This window comes from Necator americanus, chromosome IV (genome assembly GCF_031761385.1).
Source record: "Necator americanus strain Aroian chromosome IV, whole genome shotgun sequence".
In the NCBI taxonomy this organism is placed as follows: Eukaryota; Metazoa; Nematoda; class Chromadorea; order Rhabditida; family Ancylostomatidae; genus Necator; species Necator americanus.
Genome location: NC_087374.1, coordinates 22,793,144 through 22,820,476, shown reverse-complemented (window position 1 = coordinate 22,820,476; position 27,333 = coordinate 22,793,144). Strand labels below are relative to the sequence as shown.

Here is a 27,333-nt window from a genome sequence, read left to right as displayed (position 1 = left end):
GTTCCAGAACAGCAGTCAATAAAAAGCACTACAACGCGCAACATTTCTGATATTTAGTTTTTTTAACTTGCGATTTGAGAACTTCTTACCCAGAACGGGGACGAGTCTGAGAACTTTGTTGATTTTTCCTTTGTTTCTAGAATTGGCAGCTAATCATAATGATTGTGTCAAAATTATCACACAGCAGTAGCTTCCAGGAAGGACAGAAAACTACTAAAAAGCAAAAAATTGGTATTGGTTCCGCGTTGAGACCCCCTTAAAACTATCCATTAGTGTGTTGAACCTCCTTCCATCTCCAGCTCCTAGTTGGAAGGCGGATTTCTATTGCAGTCAGTTTGAAGTGCGCGGAGGACGCCTTCACACGGCAAGTCATCAGAAATTATCTAGTTCTACACCGATTTTCCGAAAACATCTAAGCGCTCTAGCAAAACTAGAACACAGAACTTGCTGCGAGAAAGTTGTAAAGGCTCAAATCAATTTCTATTAAATTTAATTGCTCCAACATAAGTACAGTTGCCGCAAATTTGTTGGTCACGCTGACCGCGATGCGTCTGTCACAAAGCACACATTTTTTGCGCGAATTCTTCCGCCTGCACCTGCTTGAAAATCGCGGCCGCCTTAGCAAGGATCGGTGGCGACACCTGCGCCTTGTAAGTGTCTCCGTCAAAAGCCTGGAAGGTAGCGTGGTAGCGTGGAAACAGATTAAAATCCACTTTATACTCTCAAAGAGTAAATTTCTAACAAAATACTCAATAAGCAATATATGATCAATATAGTGGCTACTGTCATTGTTTGTCCCACACTACAGTAACGATCGATCGTGCGTCAACTGTGAGCCGCAGCTGATGGCCAGTCTCAATGTCATCGATAGTCAGAGTATGCATTGAAGCATGTTGGTTGATCATCACCAGAGTTCTTCTCCCTGAACAAAGATTTTTCTGCGAAATAACTACTACTGGGCAAAGTGTCGTTATCTATAGCACGGTTACAATACCTTTATGTGTGACAGCCGTAGCGATGATGTCCCTTGAGCCTACAATTGTGGTGCTTATACGTACGGCGTCCCTTTGGATGAACTTGCTCAAAGAAAATGAGATCACTCTGCACAAATATTGAGACGACATCACCAAGATAACAACAACTATCAAGCTCTAAGACCATTTGTTTGGGTTGTCTTGAACACTTATTCTGTTGCAGCGTTTTGAAGTTCGCCCGTCGCTTACGCAATGAGGTCATCTAGCCCTTTTTCCGTAAAGACGTGCGAGCCTGGCTCTGGACATCCCAATCCCCCTTCTTGTGCTGAAAAACAATCGGTGACTTTGTCATATTGGGGGCCACATGTAGTTAATGCGGTCTCGATCGGACTAACCACCTCTCGCATACTACCCAACCAAAACTTCCGAAGAGGTGGAGTCGCTGATGAGAAAACGGTAAACAGCCGCTCTCGAAGCTGTGAGGCGACGTTCAGCATCGCTTCCACGTTCGAGGTCCCCCTAAGACGTCCAGGAGGTCTCGTGTTTAAGTCGTAAGATAACTGCATTGCGAGTAAGTTGTCCCTGGCAGCTCAATATAATTCCGCTCTTGAGGGTTTTTCTACCCACGTTACCGCTACACAACTTTCATACTTTACATCACTATTTATTATTCACTCCTCAGGTTTCGCAACTATTTCATTTTATTCTACAGCAGTCGTCTAGGAAAATTACCCAGAGAAAACAATTCTCACGCGGTTTGTGCTCGTAAAGTGACATGACAAAGTGGTTTTATACACACTTACAAATTTACAAAAGCAAGAATGGCACACAGGCGGGCAACCTTCCATATGTACCATGCAAGGAACGGAGATAGTAGCGTAAACACTAATAAATCGTCACGTTCCGAGATCGCGACACAGCCAACGCATCTTCCAATTCTTTTCAATGACTTATCATTCATCATGCATCATAAATAACTGTATTAAACCTACGGTATACCACGAATGAGAGTATATGCGAATAGGTCGATTTATAAGGCGTTCGGAAAACAATCAAATGAAAAACGTATCCTCTCTCTATTTTCAACAACCACCCCTCTTTTGGATTACGAGATGGCGATGAAGTTACGATCGACGATGCGATCTCTGGGTATAAGTCTATTTTGAAAAGCATTGTTCAACATTCCTCCAAAACGTTCCCCTAATCGCAAAGCTCTTATTCGGATCGGGATTAAATTTCTTTCCATCTTTTTTGTAGAAAGGAAATGTAATGAAATGCTTCTTCAGCGCATGCTTATACTAGGAATGATCATTTCTTCAAGCAACATCACTCCTATTGTAAGCATGAGTAGATGGTAAAGTTAATAATAATTATTAACGCGCCGCATGCAAGTGGGAGCAGTCAAAAATCGGTCATGCTTCTCAGAATCCGATGAAAGTGATGCCAATGAATAGGTTGCTGAGGGGACCGGAGCATAGGGATACATAAAGCGGCATTCTTTCATACCTTGTAGGGGATGAAGAAGTTTCTAGGCCGTGTGCTGCGGCGATTAGGGAGAGATGAGCGGATCTCCCAAATCACAGCCCTCTCTTTAAGTGCGAAAGTTCGACTTTCCTTGAATCTTGGCATAGAGATTGCAAGTTGTTGATAGTCGAATTTAAGCAACAGCCAAGATTGTTAACAAAATTTATATTTATTATTATTTTATATATTTATATTTAGCGATAGCACCACGCGGATATCCGCTAACATCACGGCAACGCGGCTACTAAGGTAGGCACAACGATTTGGGCTTTTTTGGTTTTTGTTTCCGGGTGTAATATCCTAGGGGATGATGACTTGTTCTGGAGGAGGCATTTGAGAGGATATATTGCAAATGTTCTTACTTTCCAGGCTCTGACGAAGGCGACAACGCCGAAACGTTAGCCGTAGTAAATTTTGTTAACAATCTTGGCTGTTGCTTAAATTCGACTATCAACAAGTTGCACCTCTCTTTAACTTTTCCCGCGGGTTCCCTCACCCCATCGAAGTCGTGGTACGCTGCCTTTAAAATGAAAGCACTCACCTGAAGTGTCCCAAGGCATAAAACATTGGTTGCTTGTAGAACTCGTCCACTTTACCATTAACAATGACGGGGGAGTCCACAAAATTGTAAACCCAATTCGGACCACCTTCCTTGTCCAGACAAAGATTCCAATCTGTCCAACCGGCCACAAAATTGTTTAGATCCTGAAATGAGACATTATAGTTTGCAATTCCCAGTACAATTTGCCTCATCCGCTACCGTAATGATGTCCACGGCGTATTCCTCCGCTCGACCCCAATCACCCATTAGTGGTCCTCGTTGAACGAAAGCTCCAGTACAAGCCTAGACTTCGTTTACTGTATCTCCGCAGAGTAGTCCAACTAAGTTTGAACATCACCTCTGTGGCAAGTATGAACTTCTCCGGATGCCGCTCGTGAACTGTCGTTAAGACACTTGCCGGTATAACAGTATCAAGATACCAATGCACTCCGATACCGTCAACGTATTTCGATGTTTCGGGATCATTGAAAACCTCAACAGTAGAATAAACTGCATATTGAAAACTAGTACTTTGAAATACTTCGTCTTTTTACAAAGTAGATTTTTCTTCTAAGTAACTGCAAAGTTTTTTTTTCCTACTCTGATCCACTTCCTCTTCTCTTTATTCTGCCGCAATCGAAAGCGTATTTCGTCTGGTTGATATACATACAATATACATAAAGAGATCAAAAATAGGCAGGTGGGAAGTGAATCCGTCCCAACTGATTTACGAATATGAGGGAAATCGCTTACTATCCAAAATTATTATAAATTACACGACGTCCCCGTTGAAGAGACAAACAGGAATATGGGAGATGAAGAGAGAGTCAGTTACTATTTTAGCTAGAATTTTATGAGTTTTTCTTTAAAAGTTATGCAAGTGCGCAAAATATGAAAAAAAGAGAGGACAAAAAACCCGCGTCGAACCCAAATGGTAAGATTTGTCTAGGCTGGAATCCATCAAATCAAGTCATTCTGCTGATTTTCAGGAATGCCGTACACAATGAGAGCAGGGGATCTACATCTGCTTTTGAGCTTGTGCGAATTTCCCACAGTACTCATCAGCCCTGCTTGGAACAGTTTGAATTGAAAGCGACTTCATACATACTCTGCTCTGCCAAAGGTGCTTCAAAATAAAATGCGTGTCCTATAGAAAAATACGATTATTTGTCGATTTCCAGCTAACAGACATCTTATTTTAAACTTTTTTTAGTGCTTTCAGCCAGAAATTTTTGATTCTGCACAGTTTATTCATTTGTTCCGTTTTTCACCACAGTTTATTCATTTCTAACCATGATAAGCTCCATTTCCCGGAATTCATGAGGAAATGGTCCTTTTCCAACGAAATGCTGGTTCCTCCCCCTCTCCACTCTTGATTCTGTACAGTTTATTCATTTGTTCCGTTTTTCACCACAGTTTATTCATTTCTAACCATGATAAGCTCCATTTCCCGGAATTCATGAGGAAATGGTCCTTTTCCAACGAAATGCTGGTTCCTCCCCCTCTCCACTCTTGATTCTGTACAGTTTATTCATTTGTTCCGTTTTTCACCACAGTTTATTCATTTCTAACCATGATAAGCTCCATCTCCCGGAATTCATGAGGAAATGGTCCTTTTCCAACGAAATGCTGGTCTCCCTCCCTTTTTATTTTAATTTTTTATGCTGGTTCCTCCCCCTCTCCACTCTTGATTCTGTACAGTTTATTCATTTGTTCCGTTTTTCACCACAGTTTATTCATTTCTAACCATGATAAGCTCCATCTCCCGGAATTCATGAGGAAATGGTCCTTTTCCAACGAAATGCTGGTTCCTCCCCCTCTCCACTCTTGATTCTGTACAGTTTCTTCATTTGTTCCGTTTTTCACCACAGTTTATTCATTTCTAACCATGATAAGCTCCATCTCCCGGAATTCATGAGGAAATGGTCCTTTTCCAACGAAATGCTGGTTCCTCCCCCTCTCCACTCTTGATTCTGTACAGTTTATTCATTTGTTCCGTTTTTCACCACAGTTTATTCATTTCTAACCATGATAAGCTCCATTTCCCGGAATTCATGTGGAAATGGTCCTTTTCCAACGAAATGCTGGTTCCCGGAACCCGTTCCCACGAAGAGTTCCCAGTTACCACCAGTTATCTACTCCTATCTTATAATGAGATTTGCTTGAATCGGCATCAAATATCACTGGAGTTGAAACCTAAAGAAATTCTTCAACACTTACTGTATCAGCCCATTGAGGCAACAACGTCCTACTCTCGTCATAGACCATCACCTTCAGATTTCGGGTTACTTCGTTCTCCTTCAACATTGGACCAAGGGTGCCTTTCATGAAATCCCTGGAGTTATTACGATCATTGATCACCCGGAGGACAACGCATTACCAATTACAGAAGTCGCTATAAATTCATATTTGTTCTGGCGACCGCGGTGCGTCTGCCGCGTCGCATCCACTTCTCTCTAGTACGCCAAACAAGCTCTCTCTGCTATGTCCAAACCGAAATAACACGCACCGCGGCCTTCCGCACGAACATAAGTGGTGGCGTTCACACAGACCTTTGCATTTCAGCAGTGAAGTGCATTGATTGCCATGGAAAAAGTGGTATCCCACCGACTATGGGCTCATTTTGTAGGGTCAAACCCCAAAATGGTACGCCGTTTCTAGTGTACTCTTCGAAAAATCTAAAAAAAAGCACTATAGAGTCGAAAGGTTATGGGATAGCACTTCACTGAATCTCAAACCAGCAGGGAGCTGACCTCACAAAGTATTTTGCATAGGCACGGTAATATTCGCCATTCATTGTACCTTTCAGTGAACCTCCGCCCTACAATTCGACACGAGTAACGATTAAGATTACGGTTTTTATGTAGAAAAACAACCTTCATTCGACCATTCGTCTTCATCCACCCGGGTGCACTCCACGGAGAAGCATATAGACGAATATTTCCATTGGTTAGATTTATAGCAGAAAGTATGTACGGAATCTAAATGATCTTTGTCATCAAAGCTTCAAAGGAAAGATATATGTGCCCTGGAAGAGATATCGCTGGAAGAAATCTGAAACGCTAGATGTTGTTAGACGTTCAAAAGTCGCTGGATGCACCATGGCTTTCATTAAGTTCAGTGGTATTCTTTCGATTGGAAAAGGTCGGAAACGATCTTTGGAGGATCGCTTCGCTCACTTTGCAAAAGTGAGTTTAAAATACTTCACCAGGACCTGAAACCTCTCCCACAGAATGACCAGATGCCTTCATTTCCAAAAATGGAAGGATGAAATAGAGGAGTTTTCCAAGTTTCCTCTTGATTATCTTTGTGAATTTTCAAATTTTTTTGTTGAATTATCCGTCCTTTTACTATTGGAAGAATATTGATAAAGCCAATGCATCATCCTAGGTTATAGAGTTCATCTTGAATTAAAATTGAAGGACCGTAAGATTATACAAAATCTGTATGAACGTTCCCTACCTTTCAATTTTTGGAGCAAAACACCTCAGAAACTTGATGGTATGGGAGCCTCACCCGAGGAAAGGATAAGCTACGTCTACTGTACAAAATGATCTCCTCCATTTGACCAAAACTTGAACTTAATTAAGTCTGAAATTTTGTAAAATAGTACCTTGTACTTGAAATCTTCCGGCGCCAACGAAAACCTGCTCATTCCAAAATCTCCATCAATATCAGCATAGCTGTACTCTCTTGTCGAAAAGTCTGTGCTTGCTATTGGCACTCTTCCCAGGTTGTATTCAATCCCTAAATTCTCCTACTGAAAGATCTCAGATGTTGTTTCTCCTGGATCTGGATATGGAGCAGGGCATATGGCTCACCATTCTTTCCAAAATATGACTCCATGAGATTTTGACGAGTTTTTGGCCGTAACGACGCTAAATTTATTCCAGCAGCATCCGTGAACGAGCCACCAAACCCGATTATTGATTGATAGGTCTTGCGCGCGTCAACGTCAATTCTCACCGCACCTTGTAAAGTTCAAAGTAAAACCTCTCGGAGCAGAGCCACATATGTGACAACTTGAAGGGAAACTCACCATTGGTAGATTTCTTCACAATGCAAATTATTGATTTTTTAAATCGTTTTCCAGCCATCGAAGAAACGTACATAACAGCTTTCTTAGTTGGGATATAAGTAATTGGCTAAAGAGATCCGTTTAGAGTATGTCTAAGAAAAAATGAAAGAAAGGAAACAAAAATAGATATTGTTGGTGCTAGTTCAATGCAGCATCTCTTAAAACATTCTCCTAAACCATCAAATTAAATCATTTCTAGTTCCATATATACAAATGTCATATGAAGGAATCGAATTTCTTAAAAATAAGTTCGAATTTTCATATTCGACTGGAACACTACTACGTGTAGTTGCGCTGCGACTGAAAACAAACAGTAACAAAATAACCTAGAATAATAACAGAATGTTCTGTACAGGTAGTAAATAGTCTGGTGTCTCAAAAACAGGGATTATTTCTGTCACTTAGGGCAACTACCAGTTTTTCCAGCGGATGTGAGCTCAATTGAAGAAATGATTCATATAATTTCAATTGTAATTTTTGAGTAGCAATTACACACCCCCTTTAGTTGACCATTGAACATTTAGGAAAAACGTTTTTGAAAACATTCTACTTTTTTGATTTTCGAGCTCGAAACTCAACTCAATTCAACGGTAACTTGCTTCGAGTGCGGCGCTATTAGCGCCAGAAGCTCGTGAAAACATGTTGGTGTCACGGGTTTTTTGTGGATAAAATATGTGGAAAATATTCTTCTTTCTTGTTGAACTGTCTTAGAATTCCATACGTAGTAAGACTAAACCGGCTCCGTTCAGAGTTTAACTAGGATGTAATAATAGTCCCACAAAAGGCAGCACTAACTTACATGGAATTGACGCTTCCAGAATTCAACTAACTCTCCGAATGCTTTCAAACAAATGGGAAGAGAAGTGGAATTTTTAATGATTTGGCGATATGCGTGCATAAACCTAGATATTTTATTCCTGCAAATAACCTTAAAGGCTACCTGGATATCATCACAATAGGTTGCGTTACATACACATACTAAATTGTTGCTATTGAATCCATAGATTTTTTGAGCACATGGACGATCGGCTATAATGAACAAGTATTTGTGAATTTAACACAAAGGCATTTCTATAACCATAGATTACCTGAAGAAAAAAACGCTTTCATTCATGTGGTAGATATAACTGAGAAACGGAAAAAGAGAATTCACCTTGAGAAAACTCAAATAAAATGACCAAATAAATTATTTTGAAATATTTGCATATTTGCCACGATATAACCATTGCAGCCATAAAACACCTGTAGACTTATTAGTGTTTCAGTTTTCTTCAGTTATTTACAAAGAGGAAACCGCCTGCAATCGAAAAAACCTCAACAATTTGCGAAAAACGAATTACAGGAAATAGTTCCGAGTGATGGGACTTCACTGGGACATGCACGTGATGGTACTAAGAGCAAAGGATGAGTTTTTCTATATACTTGACTAGTCAATATGAGCAACGCGATAGTAACTTCTGTGAGGATAACCAGAAACAAAGGAAAATTGTATTCTGGACCTCATCGATGTCACAAGACAAGAAAGTAGAAGTCACTGTAAAAATGAGACAAAAATAAAGCACACAGCGCTTAAAGCGTTTGCGAGGGCTGTTGAGATGGCAACAATTCGTTGCATTTAAAGAAATCGATGAGATCAACGATATTTCCCGCTCTGTAGAGCAGAAAAAAAAACACATAACATCTTAACCTCACACGAGCTTCTTCTGAGTGTCTTCATTTGTGTCTTTATGTATATCCTGCATTTTTTTTTGTCAAAATAGTCGTGAAAATTATTCTAAAATAGTTAAAAATTATTCTCAGGAATTCACTGTTGATCTGCTTTCGCTTATCCGTTCAGTTCCAGCTCAACATGCACATGGATTCATGAGATCAAAACGTCCAGGAATAGAATCTGATTACTATGTTTTCTTTATTTCAACACACTCAACGAGAAGAGGGTTCGTGCGACCCGGCATAGTTTATTTTTTTCTAGACGGAACATTTGTGCCAGAAACATGGTCAATTTAAAATCCAAGAGTTTTTGCACATATTTCATTGTAGAGTACATCCCAGAACGAACTAAATAAAAAGCTGAAATTATGTTGTAAAGCTAAAGCACAGGTAGGAAGTGCGCACAAAAACATAAAAACAACCCTGACGAGAATTTCAGAGAATTTTTCCAAAACAACATTACCAAAAAATTCACTGTTATCCGCAGAAACTCACTTTTCAAGAAAGTACTGCACAATATGACAATAATAGTAGTGCAAGTAATTTTCTAGCGCGGAATGCGCTCCGAGTCAGCGCCTGCTCACGGGGTAAGAGCAGTGCTCATTGGGTAATCATACGAATACCCGACCTCTAACTGATGATTTAGTTTTTACATTATACATTAGTTATTATTCCTATATATATGTATATATATATATATATATATATTAGTTTCGATATTTAGTTTTCCACACATACTGGATCGTGCGTCGTTCCGTTCCGTCGCAATGAACTCCCATAAATTTATAAATCAGCAGACACAAGTCAGCAATTTGAAGCAGTTTATCCGCAAATCAGCAATTCAAAATTAAGTCAGCACCGTTTCTCGACTCCTAAGTTGGAGCTCTTTACCAAGTACATAATATTTGTCATTGCTTATCCCACAATACAGTAGTGATTGAGTGTGAGTCGACGGTGAGATGAAGGTGATGTCCTGTCGCGAAGTCATTGATCGACACGTCTCGTGAAGTATTACGTTGGTTGAGGATTACCAAGGTTCTTCGACCTATGAAAGCGAAAGAAAGTGAGCACAGTTATATTTTGCTTCGACGTCAGAGAACTATACCTTGGAAATCCAAAGCAGTCACAAGAATATCCCGCTTGCCTTCGATTTTCGTGGCTATCCGCACAGAATCCGTTTTGATAAATTTACTGAAAGTACGAAAAAGCTCATATATTTCGACATTATTTGGTAACAATATTACTGCAGTTCGGGCCATAAAGCGAAGGAGGTTGGAATTCGTTCGCTGATCATTAATTAGCATGTGGAAAGGAAAGAGGAAAAGAAAGAGAATAGAGGTCTACTATGGAGAGTGGAAAAGAAATAGAAAGATGACAGCTCACTGTGAATATCTACAAGAACTGTTTGTTGTCCATCTCATAAAGGTGGGGTCATCAGGTATGCATCTCTGTGCTGAGTAGAGGGACGATTTTTTGAAAGGGATGAAGATAAACTCTGATATTGCCGAAATGCTCAAAAATACTAATTATTTATTCTGCTGCTTACTCACTTGGAATCACTAACTCCAATAGCAGTGTTCCTAGTTTGTTGTTCAAGACAGGAATTTCCTGAAGTTTACGAAAAATCCACACCTGAAATGTCCCAGAGCATAGAACATGGGCTGTTTGTAGAACTCATCAGCTGTGGCGTTGACAATAATAGGTGAATCCACAAAATTGCTAACCCAATTGGGACCACCCTGTTCATCGAGGCAAATGTTCCAGTCCGTCCACCCGGATACAAAATTGTTCAGGTCCTAGAATGCAAAATATTCTGCAAGCAGATATATCGTCTTACGGTGATCAGTGACACTGCAATGCCGCTGTTTCTGAGATTTGAAAGAAGGCAACGTTAATACCGTAATGATATCATCAGCATACTCTTCTGCTCTGTACCAATCTCCCATGATTGGACCACGAATTATGGTGGATCCTGCACAAGCCTAACAAGGTAAGGGATCATAAAAACGCATTTAAATCACAGATGAATTATTCACACACAATGCTTACTTCCGTGGCAAGTAAAAATTTCTCTGGATGCCTTGTATATGTTGTTGTGAGCACTTTAGCCGGCATGAGGAAATTCAGGTACCAGTGAATCCCAATTCCATCTACATACTTTGCTGCTTCTGGATCGTCATAGATCTTAAATAGGAGAAAAAATCATGTCTTCATGAAATTTTATTGAATTCTGATTGATTGCTTGATTGAAATTTGATCAGCTCCTAGCGGGAGTTCAAAAGTATAGCCTTACAACGGCTGGCAAAAGAAAAGTACTTATCTCTTTTCCCTTTGTAGTGTTCAGAAAGAAGAAAGGATAAGTTATTTCTGCCATCTTTTCGTCCACAGATTGACATGCACAATCTTGTGCAGCTCCCAAGATAGATTTAGATCAAAGAAATCAACTCCCAGTCCCATGGGAATCGTAAGAAGTTGTGAGGACCAGTTTTCACTAAAATGATCTCCACATGCTGGCAGACTAGAAGACCATGTCAGCGTCGAACAGGTAACGTCAAGGAAATATTTTGAGAAATAGAAAAATTTGTGTTTGAAATGGAGTTTTCATTCAAAAGTTCTCTCAATAAAAAATCTCAAAAAAAAAATAAAATCAAAAAATAAATAAAAAATAAAATAAAAAATCTCGGGCTGCCGACTCTATGTAGGGCACCACCTCTCTATCCGTCATACTCATGGAAACCCATCAAGAGAAATGAAACGATTAGGAACGACATCGCGAGCAGTGAGCAAAATAATGCATGAGCCGAAGTTCCACTTACTATGTCCGCCCACACAGGTAACGACAGTCGATTGTCGTCCAGCGCAATCAGTTTTAAATTTTTTGTCACTCCATTGTTTTTAAACATGGGTCCAAGCACACCTTTCACGAAATCCCTGCAACACTTCAAAATAATAGTGGCGGTCTAAGGATTAAGTCGTCTAAGCTTACCGTTGCATACTAGCCGAGAAAAACATGGTTTGCCATCCATAAAATGGAAATGCACCAGATGTGGGCTCATTCTGCAGCGTCATGCCCCAGAATGGTACACCATTCGTCGCATATTCTTCGAAAAATCTGGAAGATCATTCAAAGAATGTTCGAAGGAGAATCAGCAAAATAAATGCCCATTGTCAATGTTTCGCCAGACCTGACAAGGTAGGTGCTATACGACTGATAATACTTTCCATTTACCTCACCCTTCAAACTTCCTCCACCCTGAAACCGTAAAATTTTTCAGAGCAAAGGAGCGAAACGTTGGGAGACAAACAATTGAAATTTCTTATATTTCAAAGAACAATGGGATAAATTCAAAGCCCTTCCATATTTCAAACACATCACCACACCTTCATACGACCATTTGTTTTCATCCAACCTGGTGCACTCCATGGTGATGCAAACAGCTTTATTTTGCCACCGGTGAGATTCATTGCTGCCAAAATGTACGGAATCTGGAATCATTAGTTCGTCTGAGAGGTCTTCGGATGCAGCATCGCTCCCTTAGAAGTATTAAAAAGAAGGAATTTCAGATGACCACTTAAATATGAGAGATGCAAGAAGGGAAGGATATTTCTAACAAATCCGAAAGATACACAAAGAAGACGAGTGAAAAAGGGAAGTAGAGCTGGCGAGAGGCGCAAAGGAGTGTGTGGGTTGAGGAGGGAACATTATCCTTAGGAGTGTACAAGCATGAGAAAAATGACAGTCACTTAGACACAAAAGAACGAAGGATTTTCTAAACAGAAATTCGAAATAATGAAGTCTTGAGAATGAAAAGACTGCACATTTGATTGCATTTCCAAAAATTAGAAAAGGAATAGCAACATCTCCTCACTGGGGCGTTCAGTGGCACAAAATGGACCCTGTATACGAGATTAGCGCTTCAAATACCCTTGCTACGCGATCTTCCACCAGGAAAATTCCTGGAACAATGAATACAGACTTAAAACCGAGGTCGAGAATTCTTGTCCAAAAGTTCAGCCTTTTTTATTGTGATTTGACACAGTGTTAACTGAATGCCATACTCCTCCGTCCTCGTCAATTAGAAGCACAGAATTAGTTTACCTTGTAATCGAAGTCTTCTTCAGCCAAGGAAAATCCTTGCATTTTCATGTCACCTTCAGTATCCGCATAGCTATACTCTCTCGTGGAAAAGTCAGTGCTAGCAATTGGTACTCTGCCAAGGTTGTACTCGATACCTTAAAGACAATTCAGGACTGACATACAGAAGAAACACCGAAAATTTCCACATAACAAGTACATGAATGAGGCGAGATCCACTGTGAAAGAAATGTTGGCTGACGATGAACATTATTTATTTTATTTGTTTTTTTTTTCATTATTTGGTAGAGCGATTACCATTGAATAGTTCTTGACAGTCAAGTGCTAGTTGTCCCTATGGTCCAAAAGAGAGTCCTGCAGGGATTCGAGCCAAACCCCTCCCTCATTCGGCCACAAAGACACGTAGACCTACCATGTCAAATATTCGAGTTGGTAAGAGGGGTGTCTGTTACAGTGGGACGAATTAAAGAGTTGGCTTGCTTCAGTCTTTTTCGCTTTAAAAACCAACAAAATGGCTCCCTCGACAAATACGTTTAACCTCAGGACCTCCAAAACATTATTTGACGAAACGAAAATTACGAACCTCGCATCCAAGATCACACAAGATCTCATGATTTCAACAGTGTACAGTCGAGTCAAAGCGGTCCGATCTATGCTGCAATATGCCGTGAGCGGCTACGTTCGAAGCGACGCGGTTTTCAGCGCTAATCAGGTGACTATTGGGTTATGAGCAGCCAGTGGATTGTGCAAGGTGAAGTTCTACGGGGACAGTGTGCTAAGGCGTAGAAATATTGCATCTACCATATCTAAGAGCACCGTATCGTTAGGAATGTACTACTAAACTACATGTGTTAATGACCCACCAACAACACACCCACACCAATACATACCATTTTCACTAAAATACGCTTCTAACAACTTCCTCCGCGTTCGCTCGCTCAGCGACGCAAGATTGATTCCAGCCGAGTCTGTGAACGCACCACCAAAACCAATAATTGTCTGAAACTGTTGACGGGCATCAACCGTTATGTCGACGCTGCCTGAACACAGTTCTTTTGAATCGAGACATTTCTGCTAGTGCTCAAGACGGGAGAAAGTAAATGGAAAGAAAAATCCACCTGTTTTTGCATTCTTAGTGACCGGAATCGTCGATTTCTCAAAACGCTTTCCAGACAGTGATGATACGTACACGACAGCCTTGCCACTCTCAATACCAGTTAACGGCTGGAATAGCATCTACATCTCCAAAATTGAAATAAAAGTTACAGCTGCAGTCAAGAAATCTTTTGATATCATTCCAGTGGATGTGAGCGGATCTTCCATGCGCGCGCAAAGCGAACGTCAACAACAGATTCAACGGATCCGACAGCGCACTAAAAGTTGGGGTGTGTTGCAGTCACCGACCGCTACTTTTGCCTGGACGACTGCGACGCGCCTGCGCAACACAAGCGCTCCTTCTTCGCCTGTGCGCTCCAATCAAACACGCGCAGCAACGTTAGGGAAGTAGTAGGTACCAACTACCGTACGTAACGTACCAACGCCCAGGAGTGCACTTAAACTGTATGTGGATATTTGCTGTCCGCGTTACTAGTCTCACTCGGGGTGGTGCGACGCCTGCTCGGATTAGACTCCGCCCAAAGCCAAATTATTGACTTTCGGTACTCTTCACCTCTATTTCTTATAATCCACAGTAACTCGTGGTTCTTTGATCATTCCCAGTGACCAGTGATTTATATCACTGCTGCGACATACCTCGACATCATCACAGTATGTTGCATTGCATACGCATACCAAATTCTGATCACTAGACTTGTACGTTTTCGGAGCACATGGACGATCAGCTGAAGTACAAGCTTATTTGTTTTGTCGTTTATCTAAAGAGAACAGTAAACAACTATATTTCCTGCGAACACAATTCCAGTCTTTGCAAGTTACCAAATCAACTTTTTCTACGAACTCATTTCAAGCAATCCTTTTTCTTTCAGCGTAAAAGTTAGAAATTCCCTAATTTTTGCATAATGACTGCAGTTATCAATATAGAGCAAGGGCAAGAACTGTTAACACTCCTTATCACAGCTGCCGTCGCCTTCGCCTGGAAGTCAGAACATTTCCCATATTTCCTATCATAACTGAAATTGTGGTTCGCAGAGCTTCGGAGGCGTTTCGCTAAAAGTCCAAAAATGAGTAGAGAGGAAGAGTGCGGAAGCGCGATCGACGAGCTGGCTCTACATCAAGACCTTTGAGGGTTTCCATTTACGGGGTCATATGTGTTTCGCATCCTAGCTAATATTAGAGGAGTGATTCTATCGCGGAGGTCCGCTAGCATCGGGCCAATGCGGCTGCCTAGGTAAGCGCAACCACTTGTGCTCTTTAGGTTCCTGGTTTCAGACGTAGTGTCTTATGGCATGAAGACTCGTTCTGGATGAAACATTTGAGAGGTAACGTTACAAATGTTCCGACTTTCCAGGGCCAGACGACAACGCCGAAACATTAGCCGAGTGTTAGCAATCTTAACTCTTGTTTCACCTGGACAATCGACAAGTTGCAGTCTTTTTCTCCGTTTGTAGAACTTTAAGTTTTTGGACTCGGACACATACGTTTGTATTTTTAGGTCCACTACTGGTATATGTTACGTTATGTCAATAAACAAATGAATAAATACGGCAGCAGGAACCAAAATCCAAAGAGAAATCCTTAGAGGAATGATGCTTTGCTAAATAACTGACCTCTGCCATGTTGTAATAATCCAAAGAAAAGAATCAGCAACAGCATTCCGACAAAATGCGCAAGCACCAGATTTCACCTGCGGAACGATGTTTGCTATAAAAGCTGAATGATAAGAAAAGGGAAAATTGTAGATCAAATTGAGAAAAGCCGACTTCGATCGAATCCTTCCTTAAATAACAGTTCAAATTCTTATTTGGTGATGTTACCCAATGTAGGTAGCCCAACCCAAAAAGTTACCCAATGTATGTACACGGTCTTTGCACAAAACTGTAGCATCTGAGTAGATCAATAGAAATGTCTACAGATCTTATTTCAGGATTTATTTGCTTCAGAGTTGGACTATTTATTGAACTTCTTCGTGGGCCACATTGTAGAGTATGAGGGCCTTTTATCCTTACTCTCATACGATTTAACAAGTGAACGATGGTTTTGACTCCAAAATTGAAATGATTTGAAAAATGGTTTCTTATTTCATTTTATTTCTGCAATTTTTCCAAGTTCTAGAACTGGAAAGATCTATTGTTCTTTTACGGTGACGGCATATGTGGACTAAATTTGGGAGAAAATTCTTCTAACCTGCTAACAACTGCAATTCCAGTATATGCAAAACATACAAAACCCAATACTAATTGTAAATGTAATTCAAAAAACAAAATAAACATCCGTATTGTTATTCCTTTCTACTATTCCACAATCTATCTGCAAGATCCGTATAAGTAAAAATCAAATGAAAATGTTGTACTGAGTCATTGAAGATGCGTAATAGCACGAGTGATCAGTGACCTTTCAGAATACGAAGCTATTATTCAGAACGGATTTTCGTGTCAGAAACGTGGCCATAAGTAACCATTTAGTACTGAATAACAAAAAAAGCTTTTTTGGACTCTTGTAATCAAATCACAGAATACTGCCCTATTTATTAGAAAACAACAAATTTAGTGTGAAGGCGTAGTTTTGAAGGACTACTAATGGGCTGTTCTCAGAGTGCTGTTCAAAGGTGAATATGTACAAGCTCTGGGAAGAACAGTCACAGACACATCAGCATGAAATATTTCCAGAAGATCAAGTGTCCGGAAGTAAACAAGCACACCGAATCTGTTGCATATGGGCAAAGTATCATCTTACACCCAATGGGATAATTGATCGATACAAAAAAAATGACTGGGATTATAATCAATACCAAGAATCGACCGAACGAATTTAGTTGTTCAGAAAAGCACAAAAATGATGCATTGGCCACCGAAATGAGCAGCTCTGTGAAGAGTAATGGTGCTTGGAGAAGGAGATGAAGGTATAAACTACATAGAAGGAAAAAACAAAAAATGTTTTGTATACAGTGGAGGTGTGGAAGTCGAAATTCGTTTATGAGAGATTTTATTTGATCCAGAAGAATTCCTCGGTCACTTTATAGCCTTTATGAAATTGTACGAAGGAGAACTACGTAAAATTTTATATATAATCAAGGGTCTGTTTTTTTGTGTGAAGAAATGACAAAAAAAAAACACAGACACTCGAAACTTTTACATCGCCCATTAACTGGAAAAGCAGGAGTTACCCCATTTGTGGAATACGCAATTTTCCGAACAATCGGTCGTTCAGTCACAACGGGACCTCCTATCAATCGCGCTACACCCAGAATTTACTAAAAATGAGAAATTTCATAGAGCCATACTGTTTGGTGTAAAATCACCGTAGTTCGTGAAACAGGATGAAAACGTAGACTGCGCTACACGCTCCCCAAAAACCCAAGTGTACCGCAGTCAGCTGAGGTTCAGCTGTGACTGCACGATCGATCGATGGTTCGAAACCGTGATGGTGCTAACCACCCCTCCATACCTCGGAGGTCGATAAGTTGGTTCCAGACTTGCCTGGGGAGATAAAACCACTCACCTGACACTTTGCCTCGCCCTCACAAATCATTGCAAGGCTGAACGCTCACGTTCATAAACCTCAAACGCTCCTGAATTAAGTCGAGGCGTATCCCATAGGGATTGATCAACGCAGTTCACGTTTCCCTTTATCCCTTACACGAAATATTTCCCTAACAAGACGTACTATAATTTTAATTTGCTTTGAATAATTCGCTTGTTCCACGTCATTAATGTCTTTTCTTCCTACGTCCCATTGCAGTCCGCAAATATTTTAGAAGCAGCACTGTTTCGCATGCGGCAGAGATTACTATCTGACTCGGGGAATCACATTTGAAGAAAGCTGGTCTTTCTGATGGAATCGGAAGGAATGTTAGGGATACTGTAGTGACTACAATAAACACTTTTCTGGAAACCCCCTTTTTGGATCTTTTTCAACAACCAATGTGTTTTCTTATTCCATTGATGAGTAACTTCGACGTTATGGTTAGTTACGAATGGTAGCCGTAGTTTTCGAAAATTGTACATGTGTTTTTTTTCTTACGAATTTTGGAAAGAAGAAAGTTTCCTGACGTAAGCGCAGATGGTTGCGGTAGACTATGCGAGGGAGAAAATGCGAGAACAAATCGAGAAGTCTCATACGGAGTGACCATGTAAAATACAGTCAGGATATTATAAGCTGAAAAACTTGTGCCTATTCTAAACCAAAACTATGCCCCATTTGCATAATCCGAATCCTACTGGAAAACATTGTTCAACAATATGTTCTCCACCACAATATGAGCAAAGAGTAAACGGAAACTAGTTTTCTACGAACGTCATGGGCGAACTGGACGATAAAAATATGGTTAAAGACATCGAGTTCAACAAAATAAATTTCTGGCAAATTGAACGTCCACTTCTTCAATGATTGGCGAGTTTTAAATTGATTTCCTTGAGCTGTAGCCAAGATTGGTATTGGTCGTCTTTATTAAACAACGGCTAACGTTTCGGCGTTATCGCCTTCGTCAGAGCCTGGAAAATTCAAAGCCATTAGTGATTTATCCGCTCAAGCGCCTCATCACCCTACAGAAAGCATCCAAACGGTAGGCAAACTCAAACAGATTGGCGAGCTCTTTTTCTCAGAAGGTCATCTGTGACAGCTGAAAATGCAAAGTTTTTTCTTCAAGGTCGGCAGTGCACTGCATTAAACAGCAATAAAAACGAGAACTCAATCTCGTCCTTGACTTCCTAAGATTGCAAATTAAATCCACACTGTAGAAATATGTCTCACTCTCGAAGCTTGGCAAGCTCGAAAAATTAGACCCCTTAGAGACGACCATTCTGCAGTATAAAATCATGGTTCTTTGGATTATTTACATAAAATGCCTAGGTATACTCGTCACAAATAAATAATTAATTTAAAAAAATAAGAAACTATGCCTGACTGTCTTGAAATAGCTCAGTGCGGATTTTGGGCTGCTCACAATCATTTCGGATTTCAGATAGTTCACTACCAATATAAACATATAATTTTATTAACGTATGTATTTTTCGTTCATTGCCATTACTTAACCTATATAAACTAATCTGTCTGAATTCTACATTCAAATAGATAGATAAATGTATGAAAACAAAAGATGCCGTCTCCGTGATGCAATCATAACAGACTTATATCGGATAACACGTAACACAGCAATAATTTGAGGAACTACGTAAAACTCGTAATATTGGTTCAAAAAATCTGTTTTTCAGTTAAGACCAGTAACCAGGGATCACTAGAGCGAATTGAAGATTAGAGGAAACCAGTTTGGTATTTTCTGCCCAAGTCCTCTTTGTTGCGATAACAATAGCGTTTGAGAAAAAAGCCTGGGCAGTTCAAAAGATAGCCAGCAGTTGATCTCCCCAGCTAAAAATCTCCATTCTAAGCATTGTAAAACCAAATAATTCTGTTATATCGGGATTCAATAGAACATCTCCTCGATTTTCCTGTATTTACCAACATTTTACCTGAATTTTTCGGAAAAGCAAACTGAGCAAAAAAACTAGATCGAAGCCGGAGTCGACGTTTCCAGTCAAAAACAAGACGTTATGGAATTTTCATTCCAGGGATCCCGAAGTTTCTATCAGCTTTCACTACTACTAACTCAATCTGCATTGACAGTAGAAGATTAGCATAGCTCTCCCCTCTCTAAAAACATCCTAGTTCCCCGAGCTCACGTTACATCATTTTCGTCGTTTTTAATCAATAATTTCACGGTACAAGCAGAATTGTTCGCGATTTGACACTCACGCGTGCCAGCAAAATCACCAGCGCTCAAAACGTTCCCTCAACTGAAGAGAGTTCGAGTCTATATTAGGGTCGTTTGTTAGAGTGCTCAAAGTGAACGCTCGTTGCTGTAGATCGCCGGATCAACAATGGCGCTATGAAACTTAAAAATACTCACTTGCGAGTCTTTTCTTTGTAACTGACAAATGATACTCAAAGGGTAAGAAGAGTTCGTAAGCATTAGTAGCAAAAACTACACAACAGTTTTCAAGGAACTGCGATTTGTACACTGCACCTTGCCTGTTTGCTGAATTCCTCCTCTTTCAGAGACAACATCCTAACCGTTCAGCAAGTCGAACGCGAAAAAAGGTGACTAGGCAGAACATAAATTTAGAGTGATTATCTACGAACTAAAAATAGTAATTACATTAGAAAGAACTTATGTAACCGAGCTACTATTTTTGCACTCTGAAGTGTTCCGCATCTACAAGGAAACACTAAATATACATAGATTTATATCAAACATCAATAAAATAAATAGCCATAAAAAATGACGTCATGTCGTAGAGTTCCAAATGATGCATCTGTGATATACGGCCACTAATGCTATAGCATTACAACAAGCTTTTGGATATAGGCCCACAATAAAAAAAAAAACCTGTTGAAAGAAACCGGATGAACTAGGTTAAAAAAGAACCGAGAACGCGAGCAAAGAATATCATCTTGTAAAAACACGTGCAAAAGAAAAACATGCACGTTTGGATGCATAGAAAGCAAATCGGCTTAAGAAATAATGTGAACTGATTAAAATGGAACTGGATATAGTGGAAACTGGGCTTTGTCGATGTTTTCAGGCATGAGATCGACAAGGAAACAAAGTGCCCCTGATAAACCTTCAAATAAGCTGAAAGGTGAGTCTGGAGTTCTTTGCAAAGCTCGAATATTCCTGTCCAGTAGCATCAGTGCAAAACATCGTGCTCGTTGCAACCATTCCTCATCACCGGATGCACGATACAACATGAGAAGTGCATAACCTGCAATAAATTAAAGAAAGAGTAATTTTTCATAGGCTATCACGATGTTTCATTCAGCACTGGTAATATTCAGAACCGACCAGACTAGATTACTCAGTTTGCAAAGCTTGTAAAATTAACATTCTCATGTTTAGACAAGGGTGTGTTTGCTGCACAACCCCCTTTCATTGTCAAATGAGAGAGGTATAGAGTGAAGTAAGCTTCAAATACCTTTAAATACCAGGACCGACTTTAAAATACTCGACATAGGAAACAAATGCAATCATAAGGAAATGAAACAAAAGTTTCCTTTAAAAGATTTTGTTTGTTTGTTTGTTGAGTCATTGCCTTATGGATAAGCTCTAAGGTTAGATAGTAGTTCCAAATATTCTTGCGTCCAGAATTAAGCTATAAGTAACCTCTGTTCTGCGCATTTTTGCTAAGTTCTCGATCTCCGGGGGGATCATGTATATCTGATGGGTTACGCGTATTTAGCAATCCTCAAGACTGGGCCGAACTAAAAGAAGAAACAACTATACAAAGAGCTTAAATCCTATAAAATTACATCAGAAAGATAATAGATAAGAATAGGAATGGTTTATCAGTCGTGGGAACTTTCCTCCAACTGCCACCAATATGCTTCTATGATATCGGAATTGGTATGAGTTGACCATGGCATTAGAACACTGCACCACCGCAGTAAATCACTCTTGTTGACAAGGGATTTTATGATTTGCGTAAAGTAATAAAAAACACAATTTGCGTGGTATTAGCATTAACGTACCGTTCCCTCCAACACCATGACATATTCCGGGTCCCTTCTTTAGCACACCTTTGTTCCAGATGAGTTCGCCGGCATGTAGCGCAGCCTAAACCAGACACACGAGATCAGAAGATATCAATTCAATTTTGAAAATAATTCAAAATAAAATGCATGCATATATATATATATATATATATATATATATATATATATAATACACACCGAGGTAAGCAAATATATATATATATACCTTAAAGTATTTCTGATCTCCATAACGTTTCCACATCGTCAAGCATAAAAGTATGACGCCAGGTGCTCCATGACACCAATGAACTAACTGGTCGTCACCTCTTTCTCTTAAATTTTTAGGAATTGAACGACGAGTGCATAACCAATCAAAGAATAAAACATGAATAGTACTGTTGCAATGAATTAGAAATGGGTGCTAAGGTATTTTGAGGGAGGTACACAACAGTGCTATAATCGAACTGCACTTGGACCACAGAAAATCGCTATTGGAGCAGAAAAATCAGTCTTAACTGTCGAATGCAGATTGTGGAGGAACCATTCCTCATGCCATTTTCGGTTTCTCTTCTTCTTTGAAAGTACTAAACCATGTGACCAAGACTAAGTTATTCGCTTTCAGTAAGTATGCTAGAAGAGTTTGGAAAATTAAAGCATTGGTAGTACCAGGTCCATCTTCCTTTTTCTCTTAGTAAGTTTAACCTACAAGTCATGGATACTCGAAGACTAATGCTTAGGCTTTGGTCCCGTATAACTCAGCTATTCTTTTCCAGTGATGAACTGTCGATTGAGTTATCGCCGTTTGACAGTTAAGAACGACCTTTGCGCACAAACTGGAATTCGAATAGAGCAGTGTGCCCCTTCCAGGCAAAAACTAATAGGTAACATGTGGCATTCTTGTAGGCTCAACAAAATGCGGTACTCTAAAAAGATTGGTGGCTAGGGTAAAAAAACAAAAAGGACGACTTTTCGTTTCAAAACTAGATTCTAGAAGAATTGGAAAGTTAGATTCTAGGAGAACTGCAGTACCTCCCAATCCATTTAACGCTGCTCGCGAAGTTCCCCTCGTCATCTTGCGTAGAAATCAACCAGTCAGCGCTCTCATGAACTGCACGCTCTTCGGAATCCGACAGAAGATCATAAAAACTGAAGACTTTCTAATGTTATGGATGACACTTGGAGATAAAAACAGAATTACCCCAATGCCATCTGCAAAATCCCAGCAAGCCCATGGGCAGCTCCGAGGTACTCAGTACCATGATATTCATACATTAGTGGACATGGAGATTTCCGTTGTAAAGAATACCTAAAAAAAAACGACTCACAGGCTTAAAATACAAAAAACTATACAAAAATCACCTTCTACCAGAAAGCGTCATGGCCGACAATACTTTTTGGATGCAACTGTTAGATATAAGAGAAGGTCCGATAGTTTTCCTGGAAAAAAGATACATTTAATTTTTTGAAAGCAAATGATAATGTTATGGATAATATCTAAAACCGGTCCTGTGATAACTGTGAATTTTCATTTAAAAAATAAGCCTTGGTGAGAAAAAAGGAAAGCAAAAGTGCAAAACAGGTATAGTCGGGTCAAAACGACATGAAGTTCCGCGTAGTTGCACGAGCCGTCGCGCTGAAGCAACACGGTTTTTGATCGCTCGCAGGCCTTCTGCGAGTGGTTTGGTTGGCAGTGTGCCTAATTTTGTCAAATGACTTTACCCGGATCGGTATTGGCCGCAAATGTTGTTTGTTTTCATTCTCCTTGCTTTTTTTTTCTGACGTTTTCGTCTTTTGCTTTTTTTTTCTTCTTTCGTATTCTTGCTATGTTCGTTGGAATTGCTATTGCTATAGAGATCTATATTGTATCAGTATTGTTCTTAAATTATTGCACTGCTTTTGTTCATGTTTCTTGTTTGAAATTTGATTCAAAACTGTATTTCTTCTCTTTCTTTTTTTCTATATTTCTTTTTCAATTTGTTTCTTGTTTCTTGTTTCAATTTCTATGTTAATGTTCTTTTTTGTTTCTTCGCCTACCCTTTCTTCCTTACAAAAAAAGAACATTAAAATAAAAATAAATACAATTTTGAACCAAATTTCAAAAGCGAAACGCGAGCAAAAGCAATGTAATAATTTAAGAACAACAAAGCAAAGCAGAAGTAAAAGCAATTCCAACGAGCATAGCAAGAATACGAAAAAAAAAAGAAAGCAGAAAAAAAGAAGAATAAAAGAGGAAAAATCGGATAGAAAAGTAAAAAGACCAAAAACAAACAGAAAATTGTGGCTAATACCGACCCCGCTGACGTCAGTTGGCGACATTTGGCGAATTGCCAACCAGACCGTTAGCAGACGGCCTGCGAGCGGTCGAAAACCGTGTTGCTCCATCCCGACCGCTTGTACAACTACACCGTGCTTCATGTCGTTTTGACCCGACTGTAGCTCACAGATTATCTTCATTTAGCCGGTAAAGCAGACACCGTTTCTAGATTTAATATACACTCACCTAATCCATAAAACACCGCTGAGGAAGCCAGCACGTCCAACCAAGATCTCATCACTCGGATAATCCTCCTGAAACCTTCAACCCCAAAGGGTGTTATAGGGAAATTCTGATTATACGGATAAGATTTCACACTTCAAAGTCCGAAGAAACTCCTCAAAGGGCAACAACGAAATAATTTTGTTTCTCGGCACTTTTACAAAATATCTGTAATGTAATAAAGTGTACGAAAAGTATTGCGAAGTTTTTCTCCATTCGTCATCGTCCACAGTCACTTACAGAAGGAAAATCACCAAACTTATTTGACTATCTTTTTATTTTGGTCATCAAAATAAAAAGTTAGTCAAATTAGCTAGAATTGTCGAGTTACATGACGTTAGCAGAATGACAATTTCAGCGGGGCAAATTTGTCTTGGTGTTGAAAAGTATCTTGAAGAGAAAAAAAATTAGGAGAAAACGGAATCAATTTCGCGGCAGCACTGGTAGCAGAAATCAACTGAACGACAGAATCACAAACCTTTGCAAGAACATCAGCAAGCTTTTCAATCTTCGAGACAAGAGCTTGCCGTTGATCTGGTTCGCCCATCTGAGTAACATAGAGTCCAAGATCGCCACACAGGAAACGTGCCTGTCTTGATGATGATCCTATAACAAAGCTGGAAAATAAGAAGAAAACATCACTATATTATGTAAAAAGTGTTCGTGTGAGACTGCTCTACTGAGATAACACCTTATATTGATAATATGAAGAGAGGAAGCAGACTCATCAATACCGACGCACGGCATAAGCCGTATAAGGCGTATTCTGTTAACTTCGCTACTTAGTTCTCAAAGAATCTGTTGAGGTTGCTCTGTGCTCATCGTCCGTATCTGTCATGAAATGTAATCGATAAGGGTAATCTTCACAAGGTGGACAACTCCGACACCTGCAGCAAACCAACTGCCACTGATTATTAAAGTTGACGTAAAACACTTAAGCTTGGAGGTGAAGAACAATACTTTTCTAGAATAGGGTGGTGCAAAAAGGAAGATGATGTTAAAAAGAAAGTCAGCTGCTACGAAAAGATGTTATTTCGATCAACTAATTATATTTCTCTGGTTGGAAATAGCAACAGTAGGAAAACACGAAACTGCATAGGAAGAAAGACAAACACGCACTCCTCGACCCTCGCTCGCAATAGCGCCAACACTCTTCAGCAGTGGATCTTGCAGTCGAACCCACTATTGGTGACGCTTTGTTCAGAGCAAATGCAACTCCAGATAGTCCGGTGTAAGGACCAACTGAAATGTACAAAATTAGAATTATTCTAGAAGAAAACGAGAGTTATGAAGGCCGTCTCCAACCGGATAACCAGAAAAAATATGGCAGCCCGTGCTATACTTCGTCATCGGATCCACACTACCTTCAGCACAACAATGCCGATTTCATTTTCTCGTTACAACAGATACTTCTCAAAAATGAAACTGCGATCGCCAGTGATTATGTTTGTGGCGTAAGTGTAACGCAAAGTGTAACGTAAAAGCGAAACTTAGTTTGAGGGGAGCACTCAAGACTGCTTTTGTCGAACTGCTCATTAGAGCACAAAAATCGTTCTCAATTGCCAAATCGCGATTGTGCAGAATGCATCTCGCACGCCACTTTAGGGTTCCTTTTCTTCTTTGAAAGTACTACATAGTATGGCTCATCCAGTAAGCTATTCACATCCAGTAAGACAGTTTAGAGGAGTTTTGAAAAGTTAAAGCCTTAGCAGTTCCAGCTCTAAATTCCTTTTTTCTCAGCAAAGCAACAAAGGCGAACATAAACGTCTGAAGGAGAACGTAGGTAGCGTTTGTGTGGAATGGAAACTCATTAAGTATCTCCTCTCTAATAATAAAGCAGAACTCACGGAGAAGGGTCTAATTGTCGGAAATCTGTGCAACCTGTCCAACAGTTAGGAACGACTTTAGGGGTAAAATGTAGTTGGGGGCAGGGGAACACTCAGTGGCGCCCTTATTTCTCGAAGTAAATAATCGAATCAATCGGGGCACGAAGGCCTAAGCATCAGTGTTAGAGGATCTATGACATGTAAACTAAATTTACTAAGAGAAAAGGTAGGTTAGAGCGTCGAAAAATAAGAGCAGTGCAGTTCGACTGAAGCAGTCTTGAGTGCCCTCCACTCTTTTCGCCATAACTTAGCCCTGTGTAGTCTAACAAAACGTAAAAAAAGGACCAGCATCGTTGCGCAGAAGTTCCGAAATGAACCCAGGTCATATCATGAGCACTCACCATCCTGCATCTCCTCATCGTCAATTTGTCTGTTGATAATTTGATCAGCAACTGTTTTCACGGCTCTTTCTAACCACTCTTCAGTTACTTCTTGTGAAGCAGTGGCTTCCTTACCTACGTAGGGATTTTTGATATATCTTCCCATCTGAAATTCAAGAAATACAAATATGTACACTAAATTGTTTTTCCCTAACTCCTACATGAGGCAACATTACAGCCAACCGAAATTTATTTTCAAACGAAACATTTAAACTATTATAGCAATGCAACAATCAAACTACTACAATGTAATAAACTATGCAAAAGTCATGTTCTAAAGGGAAAAAGGTAAATGACGATCTGGTAGTGAAAGAATCGAAACAACAAAGTCCGCGAGGACAGAAACTGCATGGCATCTCACACAAACAGCTTCAATTAGGGCGAAAGTAATCAGTTGATCTATTCCAATCAATTGATTTCACTCGATTTATGTGAGAGTGGGCAGTTGCGGAGTTATGATGTGCTGGGAATCCAACAGTGCAGAACAGCTAGTGGCTGGGCCCAGCTCCGGGGCCGAGTTGAGCGTGTTCCCCGTGGTGTGTGTTCACTGGTTCGTAAGAGTCGTAGACTCATGACAACTCACTTCGACGAGTTCGCTTTGTTCTTGTTCTTTCTCATTACTCTGAGAGCACCCCAGCTTGCTCGAAATAACGGAGGATCTCTCCTGAACTGGCACAGTTATCATAGCAAATTTCTTCAGAGGGAAGATGAAACCACTCTCCAGGAACCAGGAAGCAAAGAAATGATGGAATATGTTCCCTCATTGTATCATGTCAGTGATACGCTACAAAACTGATAGTGGAGTTACACTCACAGTTTGGTCCGATGAATTACAATGTTTAGGATTCCATCTTCATCTGATCTAACGCATAGATTGGTGGTATTGTGTTCAATTAGAGGGAAAGCACGAAGAAGATAGAAGTATAGAATTGAACAGAAATGGTCTTGACCGTTCCTAACATTCC

At 40.0% G+C, this 27,333-nt stretch overlaps 3 protein-coding genes across 3 annotated transcripts; all 3 read right to left on the bottom strand.

Moving 5' to 3' along the window:
• Positions 1-785: 785 nt before the first annotated feature.
• RB195_002399 (uncharacterized protein) lies at positions 786-8,352 on the bottom strand (the record flags this gene model as incomplete). Its single annotated transcript, XM_064199643.1, has 14 exons — positions 786-922; positions 995-1,080; positions 3,040-3,203; positions 3,259-3,342; positions 3,398-3,532; positions 5,260-5,374; positions 5,592-5,717; positions 5,793-5,860; positions 5,916-6,020; positions 6,653-6,786; positions 6,861-7,010; positions 7,079-7,184; positions 8,058-8,146; positions 8,271-8,352. The coding sequence occupies 14 exons, from the start codon at positions 8,350-8,352 to the stop codon at positions 786-788; spliced, it is 1,581 nt and encodes a 526-aa protein (XP_064055524.1).
• Positions 8,353-9,735: 1,383 nt separating this feature from the next.
• Positions 9,736-15,695, bottom strand: RB195_002398 (uncharacterized protein; the record flags this gene model as incomplete). Its single annotated transcript, XM_013444296.2, has 14 exons — positions 9,736-9,872; positions 9,933-10,018; positions 10,460-10,623; positions 10,726-10,809; positions 10,877-11,011; positions 11,644-11,758; positions 11,814-11,939; positions 12,013-12,080; positions 12,209-12,313; positions 12,927-13,060; positions 13,814-13,963; positions 14,042-14,147; positions 14,676-14,764; positions 15,650-15,695. The coding sequence occupies 14 exons, from the start codon at positions 15,693-15,695 to the stop codon at positions 9,736-9,738; spliced, it is 1,545 nt and encodes a 514-aa protein (XP_013299750.2).
• A 4,875-nt stretch (positions 15,696-20,570) lies between these two features.
• On the bottom strand, positions 20,571-27,053 carry RB195_002397 (uncharacterized protein; the record flags this gene model as incomplete). Its single annotated transcript, XM_064199642.1, has 11 exons — positions 20,571-20,800; positions 21,564-21,648; positions 21,793-21,898; positions 22,596-22,712; positions 22,765-22,872; positions 22,926-23,003; positions 24,067-24,134; positions 24,581-24,708; positions 25,222-25,344; positions 26,330-26,474; positions 26,952-27,053. The coding sequence occupies 11 exons, from the start codon at positions 27,051-27,053 to the stop codon at positions 20,571-20,573; spliced, it is 1,290 nt and encodes a 429-aa protein (XP_064055523.1).
• Between the last annotated feature and the right edge of the window lie 280 nt (positions 27,054-27,333).